The sequence below is a fragment of the Malaclemys terrapin genome, chromosome 5, assembly GCF_027887155.1.
Source record: "Malaclemys terrapin pileata isolate rMalTer1 chromosome 5, rMalTer1.hap1, whole genome shotgun sequence".
Taxonomy (NCBI): domain Eukaryota; kingdom Metazoa; phylum Chordata; order Testudines; family Emydidae; genus Malaclemys; species Malaclemys terrapin.
Window position 1 is genome coordinate 49,120,477 of NC_071509.1, and position 18,198 is coordinate 49,138,674.

An 18,198-nucleotide genomic window follows, 5' to 3' on the forward strand; every position below is an offset into this window, starting at 1 on the left:
TAATTTATTACTTTAACAACATATTCTGCATGTTGTATTTCTATTCTGAATTGTTTGCATTGCCAAACAAAAGCAAGTATTTCCCCATATAATACACACAGAGCACCGAGAAAGTACTTTTATAACTGGACTTCAAGGCCTCTAACAGCCTTAGTTACATGGCTCCTGACTCTACAAATTACATTTTAAGCAATCACTACATGCATTCATCTAGCCTTTCTGACTAGTGATCTCATACTTGCTTTCTGAGGGGACTTTGAACTCCACTGTAGTGAATCTGCAAGTGGTAATATGAAGAATGAAAACCTGAGCTCTGATTTAAGTTTGCATATGCATATACATAATATGCCAGTATACGCTATGGAATACCTTATAGAAAAGGCTAGGACAAAATTACATTGTTAATTCCACATCTCAAATTGATTCACATTGACGAGATTCTTACCTGTAATAGATTTAACAGTTTCAGTGGACACAGTATGCCCAAGCAGGTCATACTGAACTAAACTGGAAGACTCTTCAGGAACTTCCACAGATTGCTCAGGTCCTTTTGTCCAGGTGTAAATCATTTCACTCTTTGGATATGCATCTAAAACAACATATTGTTAGCATGAATAAATAGAAAATGTCTTATCACTCCATATTAAGGTCCTGATACAAAGCCCATTGAAAATCAATGTAATATGTATGGAACCACCATGAACTTGTGTGGGCTGTGTAGACATAATTAGAGGGACTCAATTTAGACCCACCCCCTGCCAGTTGGGTCCTTAGGTACTTGCTGACCTGAGTCTGAGAGACTTGTGTGTGTGGACAGAAGAGGGATTTTGGCTCAAACCTAACTCTGAGCCCAGGTTTTCAATTCAGTGTAGACATACCCCAGGTGGATACATCTGAAAGGCTGGGGACACATTTATTTTAAGGAAATAACACTTATGCCAAGCTCAGAAATTATATTTGCCAAAATCCAAAGGCCTGTAAAAAAAATTCCCAGAAGCCAAAATATACTCCTAGTCCAAGAAATATTCAAATAATATGAAATAAAGTGATAATGCCTAGCATGGAATCTCTACATAGCCAATACTCATGTTAAAGCCAAATCCAGCCCTCCTTTTACATGTGAAATGAGTATGACCTTTTTACCATTTCACTGAACACAGGGCTCCAATCTGCCAAGTGCAATTTCCACTGCATGTATTTAAACTGGCCAGTGATCCCCCTGGAGAATTCTCCCAGTATAGGGGGAATCTCTGCTAACATGGCTTTTGTCATAGCCACCTCTTATGCCAGCTGCCATCCATCTAGGAAGATGAGAAGTTTCAGGGCAGATGGTGCAGCCACACCAATCCGTATGCCTGATTTTCCACTGGTGTAAACTGAATGTATCCCAGCAGCAGAAGTTAGAGTACGTGCCCTACTGCTCTAACTTCCACTGGAATGGGTGGTCCAGGGAACAGGGAGCTGCAAACAGCTCTCTGCAGGCACACTGTCCACAATATCTGACTGCAGCACACGGACATGCCAGGGGTTGGACCAGGGGAATAGATAGATTGTAATGTGCTCTAGCAATCCTTAAGTGGTCCCCAGGCCGCTCAAAACTGCTCTGAGGGCACAACAGAGAAACAGGGAGCCATGACTGGCTCCTCCTCCTCTTGTGCCCTATGCAAGATGGAGGCAATACAGAATCTGGCCCAATATGTTACCATTCGAGAATATTAAAAGAGTTAGGAGATCTTACAGGTATCTGGTATTGGATTTCTAAAGCTTTCCTTTCTATATCAGACACTAAGGGTCTGAGCCAAAGCCTGCTGGAGTCCCTGGGAATCTTTCCACGGACTTCTGTGAACGTTAGATCAGGCCCTGAAACATCCTTGTAGTCAGAGAGGTGGAGTTTAACTTAATATCTGAATCTGTGCCCCTTTGTCAATTTGCAGCCTTGATAGCACTATGGGCCTGATTCTGCAGCCCCTATATAAACAAAACTCATATGGAAGTCAATGGGATTTTTCTATGCATAAAGTGTGTGGCTCAAGCCTAGTATTCAGAAACCTCAGTTATGATACAAAGAATTTTTTAAAAATCCACATCTGTTCTTTAAAACTATAGCTACAAGAAATTCATAATTGTAACTTACAACTCCCAAATTTGAGAGGACAAGCATGACCATCCATTGGAAAATCCACTAATCTCATGGGACATTCTGCACTTATGGTAAGCCTATAATGAAACAAATTGAATATGCTTTGGTTTGGATTTTGTCTAGGCAGCATAACTTTTCTCTACAGTAATTGAAAGAAGCCAAACAAATAAACGGAATACCTCATTGTGTATAAGATGGTGCCATTTCTCATTATTCTAAAAAGTTTATTTGGGGCTGTCATATTATGCGAAACGGATTTTTTCCCATTTCTGAAAAAAGTGTCAGGTGTCCACACTTTCGAAACCATCATGTTATTAAGTCTTAAAATTTCAATGGGACCATCATATTTTAATCTTTTGTCCACCCATGTCTGACGAAAGAAGACATCCATTGTGTACTCCTGTAGTATATTGCAGAAAAAACAAATGTTACACTTTTATGTGTATGTTTCCCCTAAAATTCCCTTAGGAGCAAACAAATGAGTGGCGAAGTAAATGGTGTTAAGTCAACTATAAAATATATTTCTACCAATTAAAGTGAATTGTGCACTTCTTAATACCTTAATTTCCCACATTAGTCATATAAATAAATTGCTATACATATTTAATCATTCAGGAGTAATTACTATAATCTAATAAAATTGCAGGAAGCAGACAATTAAGCTTGTACTCTAGCATATAACTGGAAACAAAATGACTAATGTGCTAACAAGTGTCAATGGATTGTAAAAAATTCCATGGTGTTGTTTTTTTTAACAGCTGGACAGATTAAAAATATAAGGACATATGATTTCTTATTTCTCCCAAGTTCACCAAAATCACAGAAGGAAATATACATCTAATTTCAACTGACAAAAGCAGATGGTTTACTGAAAAGGGATCAATAGTTCTTTTGTCACATCTACAAAAAGTGTCTATAATAAACCCTGCTCCTGCAAACATTTATGTTTTAACTTTAAGCACCTGCGTAGTCCCATTAACTAATATGGGATGACTTACGTGCTTAAAATAAAGTATGTGCACAAATATTTGCATGAATAGGGCTATGAATATGTAACAAGAACACACACACATTAATGAATGCATGAAGGAAGGAATGTTTACTTGGTACTTTTTATCTTGGGATATCAAAGCACTTGCACACTGTCTTACTCGCATAATATTGGTTTAACAGTGAAGGGCACTATCCCCTCTAGCTGTTATGCGGCTGCAGTTTTGTGCTAAAACATCTTAAAATTATTGTGATCTAATTTCTTTCTGGCAATTTTCCAATAAGTGTATGAAATGTAAAACCTCCTCATTAGAGACTTGATCCTGCAAACCCTTCCTCACACAGGTAATCAATCATTGGGCCTGCTCACAACCACTGGAACTACTCATGTGATTAATGACTAGTCGGATGAGCAAGGATTTGTAGGACTGGGCTCCTAATTTTATTGTACGATAGAGGTGGCTTGGCTTGGGGAACTTGTTTCGTGTACAGAAGGAGTATGTAACAATATGCATATCCCATGATCTTTCACTGCTTTTGTCCTGTTTTGTCTCCTTTCCCTTCCACCTTGTGTTCATTCTCATCCCTTGCTATATCATGCCTAATTCAGTTTATGGCTATGCAATTCTGCATTATGTCTAATGTTATGTCATTGAGCTCAATAAGGCTGCTTGAATCTGTAAAAAGTCCTCAACATGAATAATAGTTGCAGAATTGAGCCTTAAATCATTAGCGTCTTGGGGCAGAGATTTGCCAATTTTAGTTGCCTGTAAAGTGCCAAGCACACCCATAGTGCTGTATAATTAAATAAGCTGAGCTAATAATTCACAATTAATAATTTAGTTGACAAATACAGTCTTTATTCTGTGGTGATACTTAATTATCTCAAATGTATTCATTACTCAGATTTACTTGGGGCCAGGGTCTAATATCCTTACTCATGCAACCACTTAATGAGCAAGGTGCTATTCAGAAGCCATAAGGCCCTTGAAGAATATCTTGTCTAAACTTGACTCCAAAGCTTAGCAATATATCTACATAATTTGAGCAGTGGTGCTTAACCCTATAAGTCACACAACATTTTTTCTTTCCCCCTTATTAAGGGCTGGAACTTGCACCATAGAAATCAATGGGACTTATTCTGGATCAGGCCTTGAATGAGTGTGGAAGCCTTTCAGGCACAAATGTCTGCGCATTTAACATTTGTCTTCTGTGACTACTCATGCATGTCACTTTGACATTCACTTTTTGCAAACACTTTTTCTGGTAAAACTCTTTTACTTGAATGTTTAGTGAAAGTGATGCCAAAAGGGGCATGAAGATGGACGACAAATTCATTTGAAGTGAAAATGTCAACAAATATTTGGAGAATAATGTCATTATTTATCCATTAGTAATAAATACTAAATACTAATAAGCTGGTGAGGCAGAGAAAGGCTAGCTCCAGAGGGGAAAGGCATTTCTGTGACCTCATCAGAGAAATCATCTGCTCTCCGTACAGTGCTCTCAGATACCCCATTGGGCCCGAGTTGGCTCCGACACCAGTATAAATCTGTTGTAAAGTAATTGATGTCAATTCTTTCTACCAGTCTAAAAACAGTCTGAGTGAGATCAGAATCAGGCCTGCTCTATCTAATTATAGCCTACAAATTAAGCTGCTGGTAATCTTTCCTACTTTGCATGATTGACAGTACAGTACAAAGTCATATGAATTAAGCAGTCACTCCTTACTGCAGTTAATGGTTTCTCAGCACCAGAAAATGGTATTTTAATTCCAGAAGTACATACCATTTCTACATCGGAAACAGGTCCAAAACTGGTGACATATATATCTGTTTTGACTTCAGTAACAGGACCTAACATATAAAAAGGAAGTGAGCAAGAAAAATTGAATTTTGCAGGTTAACATGTCTCAAAAATGATATCAGCACGTATGTCACATTCTATGCAGTTGTCAATCTGAAGATTCTTTGGACTAATCAGAGGAAAATACATAGACAGCATGTTCTCAGAACCAAACCTACTGTAATTTATGACGGTTGCACAGTGTTAATTATCAGATAATTACCTTCACTTGCATAAGTAAATCATCTATGTTTACAATGCAAATTCCCACTCAGAAAATATAATTTGACTCAGTGGATAAGAAAACAGGTGCCACAATGGAAAGACTTAAGCAAATTAGTATTTTAAAAAATTAGGGGCCTGATTCAGCAAAACCTTATTACCGAGCCCAAGTTATTTACTAGTAACATGCATAAGTCTACTAAATTAATGGGAATATAAGTATTGTAAGCAGTATGCTACCTTTGACCCATTCTTGCAACTTCCACTGATATTACCATGATGGTCATGAAAGTTGCACTGAATACTTATGTCCTATACTTGTCAATAGATTGGATACAGCATGGGAAATGACAGTTCACTGCAAAGATTCTCCACCGAAACCTATCATTATTCTTTGCCATTCTATAGAGAAACCACCTCCAGAAGACCAATAAGGATCCAACAACTAATAAGGGCCTGATCCAACTCCCATTAAAGTAAATCGAAAACCTTCTGTAGACTTTCATGTGAATTGAATCTGTACCTACCAAGACAGCTAAAAGCAGGAGCGGTGCCAGGGTTTTTGGTGCCCTAGGCCGGGGTCCTTCTGTGCTCCCGGTCTTTGGGGCACTTCGGTGGCAGGTCCTGGAGCGAGTGAAGGACCCGCCGCAGAATTGCTGCCAAAGACCCGGAGCCCAGAAGGACGCACCGCCGCCGAATTGCCGCCAAGGGTGGCAAAATGCTGCGCCCCCAAATCCTGGTGTCCTAGGCGACTGCCTAGGTCGCCTAAATGGAAGGGCCGGCCCTGGCTAAAAGGGTGCTAAATAGTACTAACTATAATGGGTGTTTTGTGATGTGGGCACTAGTCCAATAGCAATTTAACTTGGACCATCAACACATGTCATATATGCTATTAAACAGCCATTAGATGGCAACAACTTTGGGACGTATTTGAACTGGTAACCTAGAGGCGAAAGGATCCACAGTTTCCAGTCTCCTGAGATTCATGTGTCTAAAGAAAAGACATTATTTGAGTCTATATTAACTCAGGCTTTTTGATAGTTCTTACAATCCAATAAGAAGCAAGTGAAAACTTGAAGACTTTATTTCAAAGGCAAAGAATGTCTGCCTCTTGTGAAACTGTTGTGCACACAGATGTCATATTAAATCAAAATGCAGAAATGAAAGGAAAGAAGAAAGTAGACAACTTGCAAACAAGTGAACTATTTCTCTCTTCAGCCAAGCACACACACTGCCAACTACAAACCAAAAGCAAATTAAAAGTTTGTAAAATTATTCCATTGAACAGCCTGCACATTATGTCTTAAGGAAAAGTTAGGAGAAAATGCTAGCACTAATCTCTGTTACTCAAGGACATCAGAATATTAGTACCATATTTTAGATTACATAACCACCTTAATCAGCTACTTCATCCGTTAGCTCTAAGAAACTGAGTTTTAACATTCCTCAAACTCTTTTACTTTCTCTTTCTTTTCAAAGTGTATTTTCCCATTTTAATTTCACAGATTGCTATAATTTTATAACTGCATCAAAATCACTAAAGGCACAAACATCCATTGGAATGGGGGCCTCTTGCAGACACAGACTGATTATTTTGGTCTACTAAATTGCTGCAACATCATGGATGACAAGTTTACAGAGTGTATTAACGGAAATCACTCTTTGGAAACGGAAGATGCAAAACTAAGGCCAGGAAATGGATTTAAAAATCTCAAATTAGGCAACACAGAGGTCTAATGACAGTACCTCATGGGACCAGTGTTTGAGTAACTAGTTACACCCTCACATCACAGATAGGTGGAGGCTAGAAGCACTGCAGAATAGAGCTGTGTGGCAGGCAGAATTTCCAACATCTCAAAAAAACAAAACAAAACCCTGTTCCTAATTTTCCAAAAAAAAAAAAAAGGTTATTTTCAGGTCAACTGAAATATTTCATTTCAATTTTGAGATTTTTTTTATAAATATTAATTTCTGAACAAAGTGATTTTGAAAAAGAAAATCAGTGCCAAAAAAATATCAAAATGAAACATTTCAATCTTAACAAAGTGCTTTCTTTCCCACCCCAAAAAAAAAAACCCGAAGTTTCGTCAAAATGGACGTGTTCCCACGGGAAATTTCCATCTTGACAAAATGGCATTTTCCGGTGGGAAAATGATGCATTGAAAAACTTTTGATTAGCTCTACTGCAGAAGTAAATGTGATCTGAAGCTGTGGTAAAGAAGCATACGACTTTCTAGCAACTACTTCTAGTCAACTCTTAGAATAGGTTTAATGAGCTGCTGAGATAAAGGTTCCTTTACATGGTGTGAATGTGTCTAAGGCCTTGGCTACACTTGCAGCTGTACAGCGCTGTGAGGTAAACCTGTCTTCGTACAGCTGAGTAGGGAAAAGCGCTGGAGTCTGTCCACACTGACAGCTGCCAGCGCAGTGGTGTGGCCACACTTGTAACATTTGCAGCTGTGTTGGGAGCAGTGCATTATGGGCAGTTATCCCAGCATTCATATGGCTGCAACATGCTTTTCAAAACAGGGGGTGGGGTGGATTGTGACAAGGAGTGTGGGGGAAGAGAGAGTGCTTTTTGGAGCATGTCAGCTCTCTATTTTGCAAATTCCAAACTCCCAGCCCCCTACTCATTCGTTTCCGCACTCACAGCAAGCTGCAAATTGTTTGGTTTTCTCTGCAGTACGAGCTTTGAAACCGGCACTTCCGCATTCCTGCAGCCGGTCACAACAATGGAGAGGATTGGCCACTTGACAAGGTGATTAGTACAGCGCTGCAAGCGTTTACACTCACACCTGTGAGTCGTAGCCATTCTGCTGCAGCTGTTATTCCTCTTGGAGATGTAGAGTACCTGCAGCGGTGTACCCAGGGAGATACAGCGCTGCAAGTGCCCTGCCAGTGTGGACGGGGAGTGAGTTACAGCGCTGTAACTTGCATGTGTAGCCAAGGCCTTAGGAAGAACAAAGAAGGAAATAGGAGCTCACAGAGGAGAAGTCACTCTCTCTCTCCCTCTCACTTACACACATACCTCTAAAATTAAGGGACTGCTCAATGACTTCAATTGTGTTGTCTCATCGAATGTCAGTGAGATACTGAAATTAATTCCTTACATTTTAAGGCATTACAACCAATAAACCATGTCAATGTAAATAAAATCATTTAATTTTAAATGTTTTTAGGAGAATGTCATACTTACGAAAGTAAAAAGTGAAATATTAATGGCAGCAGCTTACAAAACAAGACATAAAGATGCAAGCAATGTTCAAACTTTCAGTTAGAGTTCTACCACTCATCCTGACCAGCCAACACTCTGCTTTTCCTGTTCTCTGGCCACAGGCTACCAATCATGCTAAACTGTTTGGTGGTTTGGAAATGTGTACTAAGAGCTGGTATGTAGTCAAACACACTTTGACTTGAAACTAAACGACACTCCAGCATGAAAGCACTGTACCACTTAGCTTGAGATTATTAACTATTTAATCATAATGACTTGTTATAAAACCTTAACCTGCTGTTATTGATAGAGTGGACATTTATATATTAAATTACCTTAAGCAGAGGATTGTACAGAAGCCTATTAACACTGGATTTGATCAGTAAAAAATTGCTCTTCACTGGACCATGTGAATGTTTCTGCACATCAACAAATCCTCAGAAACACTAAGAAACTATTTACAATACACTTGTAGTGAGTATTTTTTTAAATCCACTAAGTAGTAGGGGAGCCCTTTGCACTGCTATGGGCACTCTCAAGCCTGAATCACAGCCTGCAAGATAAAATGCTTCTAGATCTGCTCATGCAGGATTAAAATCAACCCAGGCAAAAAGCTAGAATTAATTGGGTGTGTGCCGGGAAGTTAATGGGTTACTGAAAGGGACAGATTCCAGCCCCTAAAACTATGGACAGGCCACAAGATAATAGCATAGGGTTCCCGTGACTGCTATTCCAGCCTATGGGCTGAAATGTAACCACAGGCCTCCCAATGCCCCCTGTGAAGAGGTTCCAGGCTACTGGAGCCCTGTAAGTTTTGATCCATTATCTCCTCCCCTGTGCCATCCTTGGCCTATCCTCAGTGGACAACTCTAGGGTAACTGCAGGAACAATGTGGAGCTTACATGGTGCAGAAAGCCTTGTATGGACCTTGGCAAATTTCACTATTAGAGAAATTTCTAACAGAAGAATTAGGAAATTAATTAGGGGTTAAGCTTTGTGCAGAGACTTCTATGTGTAAAGTGCAATTTAGGTGCTAAGCATTGTTAATACCATTATTATGAGAACAGTCCTTTGGGCACTGGGGTACATTAACTGTTTTAGGACTGTCCCCAGAGGTATGGCTAAAATCAACAGGTACAGCAAAAGCAGTTTGTGGAGGACTTGGTACTTTTTCTTTTTAGGTAACTTCTGGCTAGACAATAGAGGATTTAACATATGTTTGGGATTGGGAAGCCATCAACCAATGCAGTTCAAATAAAACCAAAAGAGCAATTGGCAAGAATAGCAGAAGGAAACCTGAATGGGGCCAAAATTTTGGTTTTAAATTGTGAAGTCATGGTAACTGAGTAGGGCATTTTTTTAAAGTGAATGTTTAGTGGTCATGGAAGGTCCAAGATAGATAGCACTGGGCAATGCACCCGCCACAGCCTATTCAGACAGACAGACAGACAGAGACACCACATAGGCATCATCTGTTCTCAAATACCAATGACTCTTCAGCTGCCCATGTGCCTGAACCCTGACCCTCTCCAGGAATAAGGAGATAGCTCAGTCTCTTTGCCTGTTCAACAGTTAGTCTCTCTGCTGAAACTGCCAACAAGGATGGTAACTGGTGCCAATTTCATGATGTAGACACCTGTCTACTGAGAACTGGACAAATATCACCAGCTAATTTTACATAAGTCACCGAACAGCAGACAGATGGTAATGACATCAGTCACTACCAGCCTGGGCCAGATTCAAATCAGCCAACTACAGGTAAACAGTCCCATATCCTGCTAATAATCTCCTGACTCATCCAATCTAACCAGCTGAGGAAGACTGGACAATTGCCTGGAAACCCAATCAGCTTCATGGCACAGTTCCCATTACTAGCACACTGATGATTTTTAATAAGTACATTAGGCCATATGATGTAGCCTTGAAGCTATGCATGAATTTTTAATAAAGACTAATAATTGTAAATATTTTTCTATCCTCTAGAAACACACTAAATTACCTTTCTGTTTTTCCAGTGTATCTTGCGGTTATTTTCTGGCTTACTGGATGTCATATCTAAATTAAAGGTCTGACCCCACAAGCCCTTCTTCACTCAAGTATTTCTTGCTCACAATAGGAGCTCTACAGATTTTCAAAAGTAGCCTTAAACCATTAGCAAAATAATGTATTGGTCTCTCTGGACTGGTAGGAGTGCAAACTCTCTGGAAGTGATGCTGAGCAACTAGTGTGTGTCCTGAGGATGGGTGGAAGGACCTTTGTAACAACCCTTCTGGGTAATGCTTGGAGCGGAGCTGTTCAGCTCCACAAAGAATCCATGCACACTTTCACCAATGTGGGCTCTGTAGGGGAAACAGGCAAATCCTCCTGATCCTCAAAAGTTATTAATCAATTACAAACTGAGTAAAAATGTACATATCTATAATTCAAGTGCAGTACAACTGTGAAATTGACTGTGTAGAGTGGCATTATGGGATTATTTCCAGATCAAGCAGGCACAGTTTACAAATATAAACAAGGTAGAGGGGATTTTGGGGGTGGGGGTTCTCTAACTGCCAGCTTGTCAAACTCAGTCTAGATTCTGACATTCAAGCTGGTTGTTTCATTTTCAGACATTATCACTAGTAATAAAGACCGTGCAGACCAAATGATGCCGAGTGACACCTGTAAAGCCCCAATGCATTCAGATTATGTTCTCAGTGACACCTGTGTAAACCCATTATCTTCCGCTATCTTAAACAGGTGTAGCTCATTAAAATTAGTAAACAATTCTGTAGATTACGAACAAAAAGGAGTAGAATCCATTTTATTCCCTCTTAGCTGCATCAGCTCTGTCGGCTATGTCAGGGCTAACAGGGAGGAAAAAAACCAATACGTACATAGTTTTGCTAGTCATGTATGTAAACACAACACTGATACACACAGGAGTCGATCTGTTGAATAAAAAGAGGCTACTTTTGCATCATTACTTTTCAGACTAGAACCACACGTTAAATTAAGGGGTGGTGGAATTAATCACATCTATAATTTTTAACAAAATTTGTTTTTAAATCTAAGTGTATTTCATTAGTCCATGAAATATCAGTGATTTTTAAGGAAAAATATTAATCAGGTCCAAACTGGATCCCATGCTTATTTTACATGATAATTTCACATAAAGGTTAATTATACAGCTTCACCGCTAATTTTAAGAAAGGGACGTATAATACTTTTAATGATGTAACTCCCCTTAAAGCAATCCTCACTTTGAAATAGTAGCAGTCAATGTCTGTCTGTGGCATAGGTGTTGGCATAATCCCCTGGGTCAATAATCAATAGATTGAGACTGAATTACCAGTGTAGTCTGGTGACAGCTGAAAGCAAAACTAGCCCATTAAGGTTTAGTCAGAGTCAATTTGCAACAGCAGCTAAAGATTGCATATTATGTGATTAAACATAAGCTGGGCCTGTCTAGCCTGCCTAAACTTGGTTGTCATTTATATGAACCATGAAATTCCTACAAAGTCTAGCAGATCAAAAGTTTACTTTGTAAGAATATATGACTTCCCTCACCAGATCAGACCAGTGGTCCATCAAGTCCAGTATCCTGTCTCTGGCTTTCTCTAGTACCAGATGTTTCAGAGGAAGGTTCACAAAAAAAACAAACAACCACACCACTACCTGTAATGGACAATTAAGGAATAACTTGCCTACAGTTTCTTCCTAACTCCAATCAGTCAGTGGTTGGCTTATGCCCTGGTATATCCATTATATCCATTTTCATGTTTTATTTATATCTTCTGTCACTGAGCATATTCTCATTATCCTTATAAAGGTCTATTTTTCTGAGTCGTACTAAGCTCTCAGACTCAATGCTATCTGGTCGCAATGGCTTCCACAGGCTAGTTGTATATTGCATATAAAAAGAGTTCCTTTTATTCATTTTGAATTTGCTGCCTTTCAGCTTCATTGATTGTACCTTTGCTCCTGCATTATGAGACTGGGTAAACAGGAGGGCCCCATTTTCCTTCTCCATGCCATTCATTATTTTGTGTGTCTCAATCAGATCCCCATGGTTAAAAGAGTGTCTGAGTGCAGAGCTCAGCTGTGCCAATCCTATCTGGGTGCATAGTGCAGGTGGGGATTTAAGGTTTCCAGGAAACTTCTCTGCCCTTTGCATGTCCTCACTGAGATTGGGTATAATAGCAGTCCATTTCCCTGCCCTAAACTCATTAACTGCTCCAAAGGAACAACTCCATCAGCACTAGCCTCCCCAAAGTGAATGGCAAAAGAGATCATGGCCCCAGTCCACCTCCTAAAGAGCCAGTGGATCTGGCCTAATGTGGGAAGGAAGCACATGCTGCAACCTCAAAGAGGGTGGGGTACGAGCTAGACTCCTCCATGTTCCAGGAATTATTGCCACTCCACGGGTTGCCACCAGGACTTCCAGCTCTGCACTACCACTTGTGCTGGGATGCGTGCCTTCAAGACACAATCAGCTCCCTAGAGACATAATTCCTACTTGCCTACATCTGTGCACACAACTCCCATTAACTTACCGTAGGGGATATGCCAAAGATCGAGTGCTATACATGGGCCTTACCCTAAAGAAAGAGCCATTTGAGTTTATTTTCTCAATAGTGCGTGCTTTCAAACTCAGCAAATGTACAAAAATACAGACTTGTGCTGATCCTGTTCCCACTAAATGCAACAGCCAGAATTCTTCTTACTTCAGTAGGAAAAGGAGCAGGCTTACCATGTTTACCTGAGAAACCATGCAAGTTCTAAGGGACCATACAGTCCATTAAGAAAACAAACACATCAAAAATCATGTGTTATTCATATACACATATGAAAGTATAACCCTAATTGGGATAGCATTTGCACTGGTGTAAATCAGGAGTAACTCCATGAAAGTCCATGGAGTTGCATTAAACCAGTATGCATGAGACCAGATTCAGGCACTATATATTTACTCAGGTAAATAATATACCTTTAAAAATCACTTTCAATTATATTACTTAATTTAGTACAAGATCTCCAGTGAAATGTGAGCAAGCTAAATTTTCAGAAAAAATTCAGGTGTTATAGTTGTTTATAGAAGATTTCTTTCTTCCTTTTCTATTATGATAAAATAAAGGAAACACACAAGCCGTGAATTCACATTGTGGCTAGAACTGGTGCTCCATCTGATTTTTGCTTCTGAAAATTGTGGCAGGGTTACCATTTTTGGTAACGCTTTTGCAATTTTGCAACAGATGAGGACTATATATGCAAAATCATAACTTTCTTTTGTAACTACATTGCAGGTATTTATTGTAAACTCCATGCTCTTCTGATCCAGTGCATTGTAATGTTGTTTTGATTTGGAAAGTAGGTGCATTGTAAATTGTAATGAGAATACTGAGTGCAGTGTAATGGAATACATATATTTCAGATAATGTAATTGACTTGAATTCTACTATAGTATACTTCCAAACCTCACAGAGCAATATTTTATTCATTAGTCTCTACATATTTTCCCACTCCTGAAACACCACCTGATTATCTTCAAAACAGCTGTACACTAGAAATCTTCCTGATTATACTTCACAGCTTTCTTCTACAAAATTGCCCTTTTAATTTTTGGAAAAATTAAAGCCAAACTATCGATTTTGTTTTATGTTGCTATTCATCAGGTTATTCCCCTGTCCCAAAATCTGTAAATTCACTGCTATTCTGAAAACACCCTTCTAAAATTTAGAAATCATTTCATAGATATCATGGCCTTTTTCATGAAAATGTCTATTTTTGTGTAGGAAAACTGCCAAACTCACAATGCACAGTAACCAGGCATATGTTTTTGGTTTTGTATTTGTTTTATTAAGTTAATTGATTGTTAATGAATGGCACCAACCTGACTTGCATGGGAGACCCAATTCTTCCATTTATCCACAGAACTGATACAGAATGGGTAATAGCTTCCCCACCCCCAGTTTTACATGAGGTTCAATCCCATACACTTAGAAGTGGTCCCACAAGTAAGATGGTAGTTTGTCTCTATGCTCATTCAGCCTCTCTTCTGTTACTGCCAACAACTGTGCTAATTAATGCTAATTTTGAGAGTTTGGGTCCATATTAGGCTTGATCAAATTCCTATTAAAGTATTTTCCATTCAGTTTTATAGGAGCTGGAGATATCCCATTTTTAGGAAATCATCCCCCCCAAAAATCTTTCCCATTTTGCCTGTGCATGTAGAATTTTTCACAAATTGTTATTGTGGCAAAGCTGGCACATGCCAGAAAAATTCAAAAAGTATGGCTAGCTTCCTGAGTCTGATTCTAATCTCACTTACACTAGTGTAAATCAGAAATAACTCCATTGAGTTTGGGTGTATAAAACTAAAGTCATAATAATGCCAGGGAAATAAGTTATTGGGCCTTGTTTGGAGCTGCAAGAGCTATGGATGGTAAATAAGCTTCAGCATTGAATATTATGCTGTTTGTCAGCATGTGACATAACTTTGACATTACTGAAACATACTGTACTTTTTCCCTGTGAATATTGCTGTCCTCTGTGACACTTGTTTACTATGCATTCATTGGTGAATGACCCACTTTTAAAATATGAATCACATTTACCATAAATATTTATCAGCAAAGACCAGAATACAAGGAAAAACATGACTGAGGAAGTAAATATTTTAATGATTAATCATCTGCTATTACTCTGAGTTCTGTCAAAGACTCAAACCTCAACATTTATATGCATTACTTTATGCTAAAAGCGACTCTTCCCAGTTCAGGTGAAGGTAACTTTTGCAACTAAAGACACCTTCTTAAAAAATTAAAGTGTATTTTTCATGTATTACTTATAAGATTTATAACATTAAAACCACTCACCTTTGAGTTTTAAAGTTAGCTACTAGAAGAAACAACAAGCAGTCTAGTCCCCATATTTTAAAATATTCACCAAAAATACATTTTTCAATCTGAACTCTGGGTTTTTCTTTCACCTGCAAAGCCTCAACTATTTATTTACATTTGTAGTTGGGAGGTGAGAAGGAGGATAGAATTCGCTTTTGCTTCCTGTTAGAATTTTTAAAAAACCCAATAACATGTTTTTAAATTATTCTGTATTTAGACAATAGGCTGCAAATATATAATCTCCATAAACTGTATATTGGGTTACAGATTCAGCATTCTCCACTCATTTTAGATATTCAAATACTTCACTTAAAGCATATTTTTACATGCTTAATAACAGTGTGTTCAAAAAAGAATGACGAAGTCTTGTTCCTAGCACATCCCTCTGAAAGAAACCTGCAGAAGAGTAATCTGTCTTTAGGAGAGTCAAACTGCAAAAGACCATCTGTGTAAATTATCCTCACCAGTGCTTTAACAAGATTAACTTTATTTACACCTAATGTCCTAAGCCTAGCTTATAGAAAGCCCACTCCATAAGGTAAAAAACATCTAAAATAAACAAACATTGATTTATGGTGCTGTGTGTGTTTCTCTTGTATGGTAGAGTCATGCATGAGTGCATATTATTTGGTATGGAGTGTTTTAGCTTGGTGTAGATGTATCAAGTGAATGAAGAAGGTATGTCAGGACAGGAGCAAAGTATTTCACAGAACAAGCCTATATAAAGCCCTCTTTCAAACCTGATGGGTAGTAGCCCCATGACTGTCTTTGTCAGCCTGCTGCATCACCAGAGATGCTGTGTCACTTTTCTTTTTCCCAAGCTTACATTTTAATACCCTCATTCCAGGAAAAAGTAAAAACTGGATTTACCTGGATCCTGATGGGTTTTGGTCCCTAGCTCCCAAATTGTACCATCAAAAGAGAGAACACACTGTCTAGCTTCTCATGTAGCACAAGAAAAAAAAAAAAACCCTGGCTCCCAGTACATCCTGGCACAATTGTGCCACAAAAATCCAGATTCAACCCATGGAGCCAGCTGTTCTAAAGAAAAGGCAAAAATTGAGGCATTTCAGTTAAAAATTGACAGGGTCCGATACCCAATTTGTATTTTTTTTTCCAGTACTATTTGAGCAGATGCATCAGGGTCCAGATTTGTCAGTGAAATAGGAGTAGCTATGCTGGTTTCTATTTAGATTGTACATATAGGATCTTGGGGTCAAAAATTGCCAAAATCCAGCTATATTCAGGTGTCAGATATCTATTTTTGCACCCCCATTGTGCCAATATATGTTGGGCTCAAAATATTTTTAGAGCAGTAGGAGCAGCTAAACCCATTCTGTGTTAAGCAGTGGAACTTGGGAGATGGGGGCTAAAAATTAGCAGGATCCAGCAGTGTTCAGTTGACAGATCTGAATCTTTGCACGTTGTTATGCTGAAATTTTTGGCACACTCAGTATAGCTAAACTGGTTCTATGTAGTGGAATTTGGGCTATTGCTGCTTAAATTTGTCAGGACCCACATGCTGGACTTGAGCATCTATGACACTTCTGCTCCAGAGTCCAGATTCTTTTGGTGCAGTAGGTGCTCGACTTGCTCTTTATTTTGATGGTACAATTTGGGAATCAAAAATCAACAGGGATTTGGCAGGATCCAAGTAGATCCAGCTTTTTTGCTCTCCTTGCTCCCACTGATTTAGCTTCTCCTCAGGCTCTGAGGGACAATATTTTTGGGCGGGAGGAGCAGGAGGGGTATTTTCACATTATCATTCGTTAATAACAATCAGGATCATTACTTTTGTTTGTTTTTTAAACGCACAAAGCCTACCTAGTTCTCCCCACAGACAGACACACAGGCAGACTGACAGACAGGAGGGACCGTGCACAGTAACCATACCCCCAAATCCAGGACGCAGCCTGTTGTCATAACCATCCAGGAGACTGTTCAGGATGCTTGTAAAATTCTCCGGCCATAATTTCTCCTCCTTTTTGATCTGTCCCGGGGGCTCGGTGACGCTGCAAGGGGAACAGACAAGCCATTATCATTGTAGATGCGAACGGGGGTGAGGGGGTAGGATCAGCCAGTGGTCAGGGTGGGTTGTCTTCACCACCACCACGTCCCCATGCCCCGGGTCAGAAGCAAGGTCCAAAGCCAGCCGCGCCGGGAATCAATCAAAGGGCAGGTGGCGGCGATGCAAGGTGGCCTGGATCCGCTGGCTCGAGGGTACTCACCAGGTCGCCAGGCACAGGAAGTGCAGGAGGGTGATGGAGAGACCCGAGGACATCGCGATCACTAGCTCCTTGGCAGAAACCATCTTTGCATGCCATTCTTCAAGCCTGGCCGCGTCCCCCGTCACTCACTCAGTGCCTTGTCCAGAGGAGAGACCCCAGCCGCTGGCGGGGAGGGGGCAGCCCGCCCCGGAGCACCCGGGCAGGGACAGGCACAAGGAACAAGTGCGGGGGTGGGGGGACCTGTTTGCTCGCGCCGCTGGTTTCCCTGCCAAGCTACATCTCGTGGCTGCCGTGTCGCCGGGCGCTTTGCACATCCAGGCGGCTGGGCGAGGCTGCCCAAGCCTCTAACTCTCGAGGGGGCAACAGGCTCCCGCTCCCCACCTGCTCCTCCCTCCGCCCCGCCCCCTGTTAGTCCCTCGCAAGAGGGGGTTCGACTCGATCACATGGAGCCAGGCGCTGCGGTTCGTCTGTTTATTTGCCCGGCTCCATTGCAAGCGCCAGAGGAGAGGGAGGATCAAACGTGGCAACTACGAGGCAGAAACAGTGGGGGTCTCCTCCCTCCCTCTCTAGCCCCTTCACACCACGGCTCTGCGGGGAGGGGGGGTGTTAAAGGGTTAAAGCCTCGCTCGCCTGCCAAGTGTTAATTTTATACTGGAGAGGGGAGGGGCACAGCCACTA

At 40.2% G+C, this 18,198-nt stretch overlaps 1 protein-coding gene across 1 annotated transcript in view; it reads right to left on the minus strand.

Moving 5' to 3' along the window:
* Positions 1-17,796, minus strand: part of GABRA4 (gamma-aminobutyric acid type A receptor subunit alpha4) — a 58,947-nt gene extending 41,151 nt beyond the window's left edge. The window contains exons 1-6 of the mRNA XM_054028927.1: positions 17,521-17,796; positions 17,186-17,304; positions 4,919-4,986; positions 2,320-2,540; positions 2,135-2,217; positions 446-589 (exon numbers count right to left, since the gene is read on the minus strand). Coding sequence (XP_053884902.1) covers positions 446-589; positions 2,135-2,217; positions 2,320-2,540; positions 4,919-4,986; positions 17,186-17,304; positions 17,521-17,603 — 718 coding nt within the window. The 5' untranslated portion in view covers positions 17,604-17,796. The remainder of the gene's footprint in view (positions 1-445; positions 590-2,134; positions 2,218-2,319; positions 2,541-4,918; positions 4,987-17,185; positions 17,305-17,520) is intronic.
* Positions 17,797-18,198: the final 402 nt, after the last annotated feature.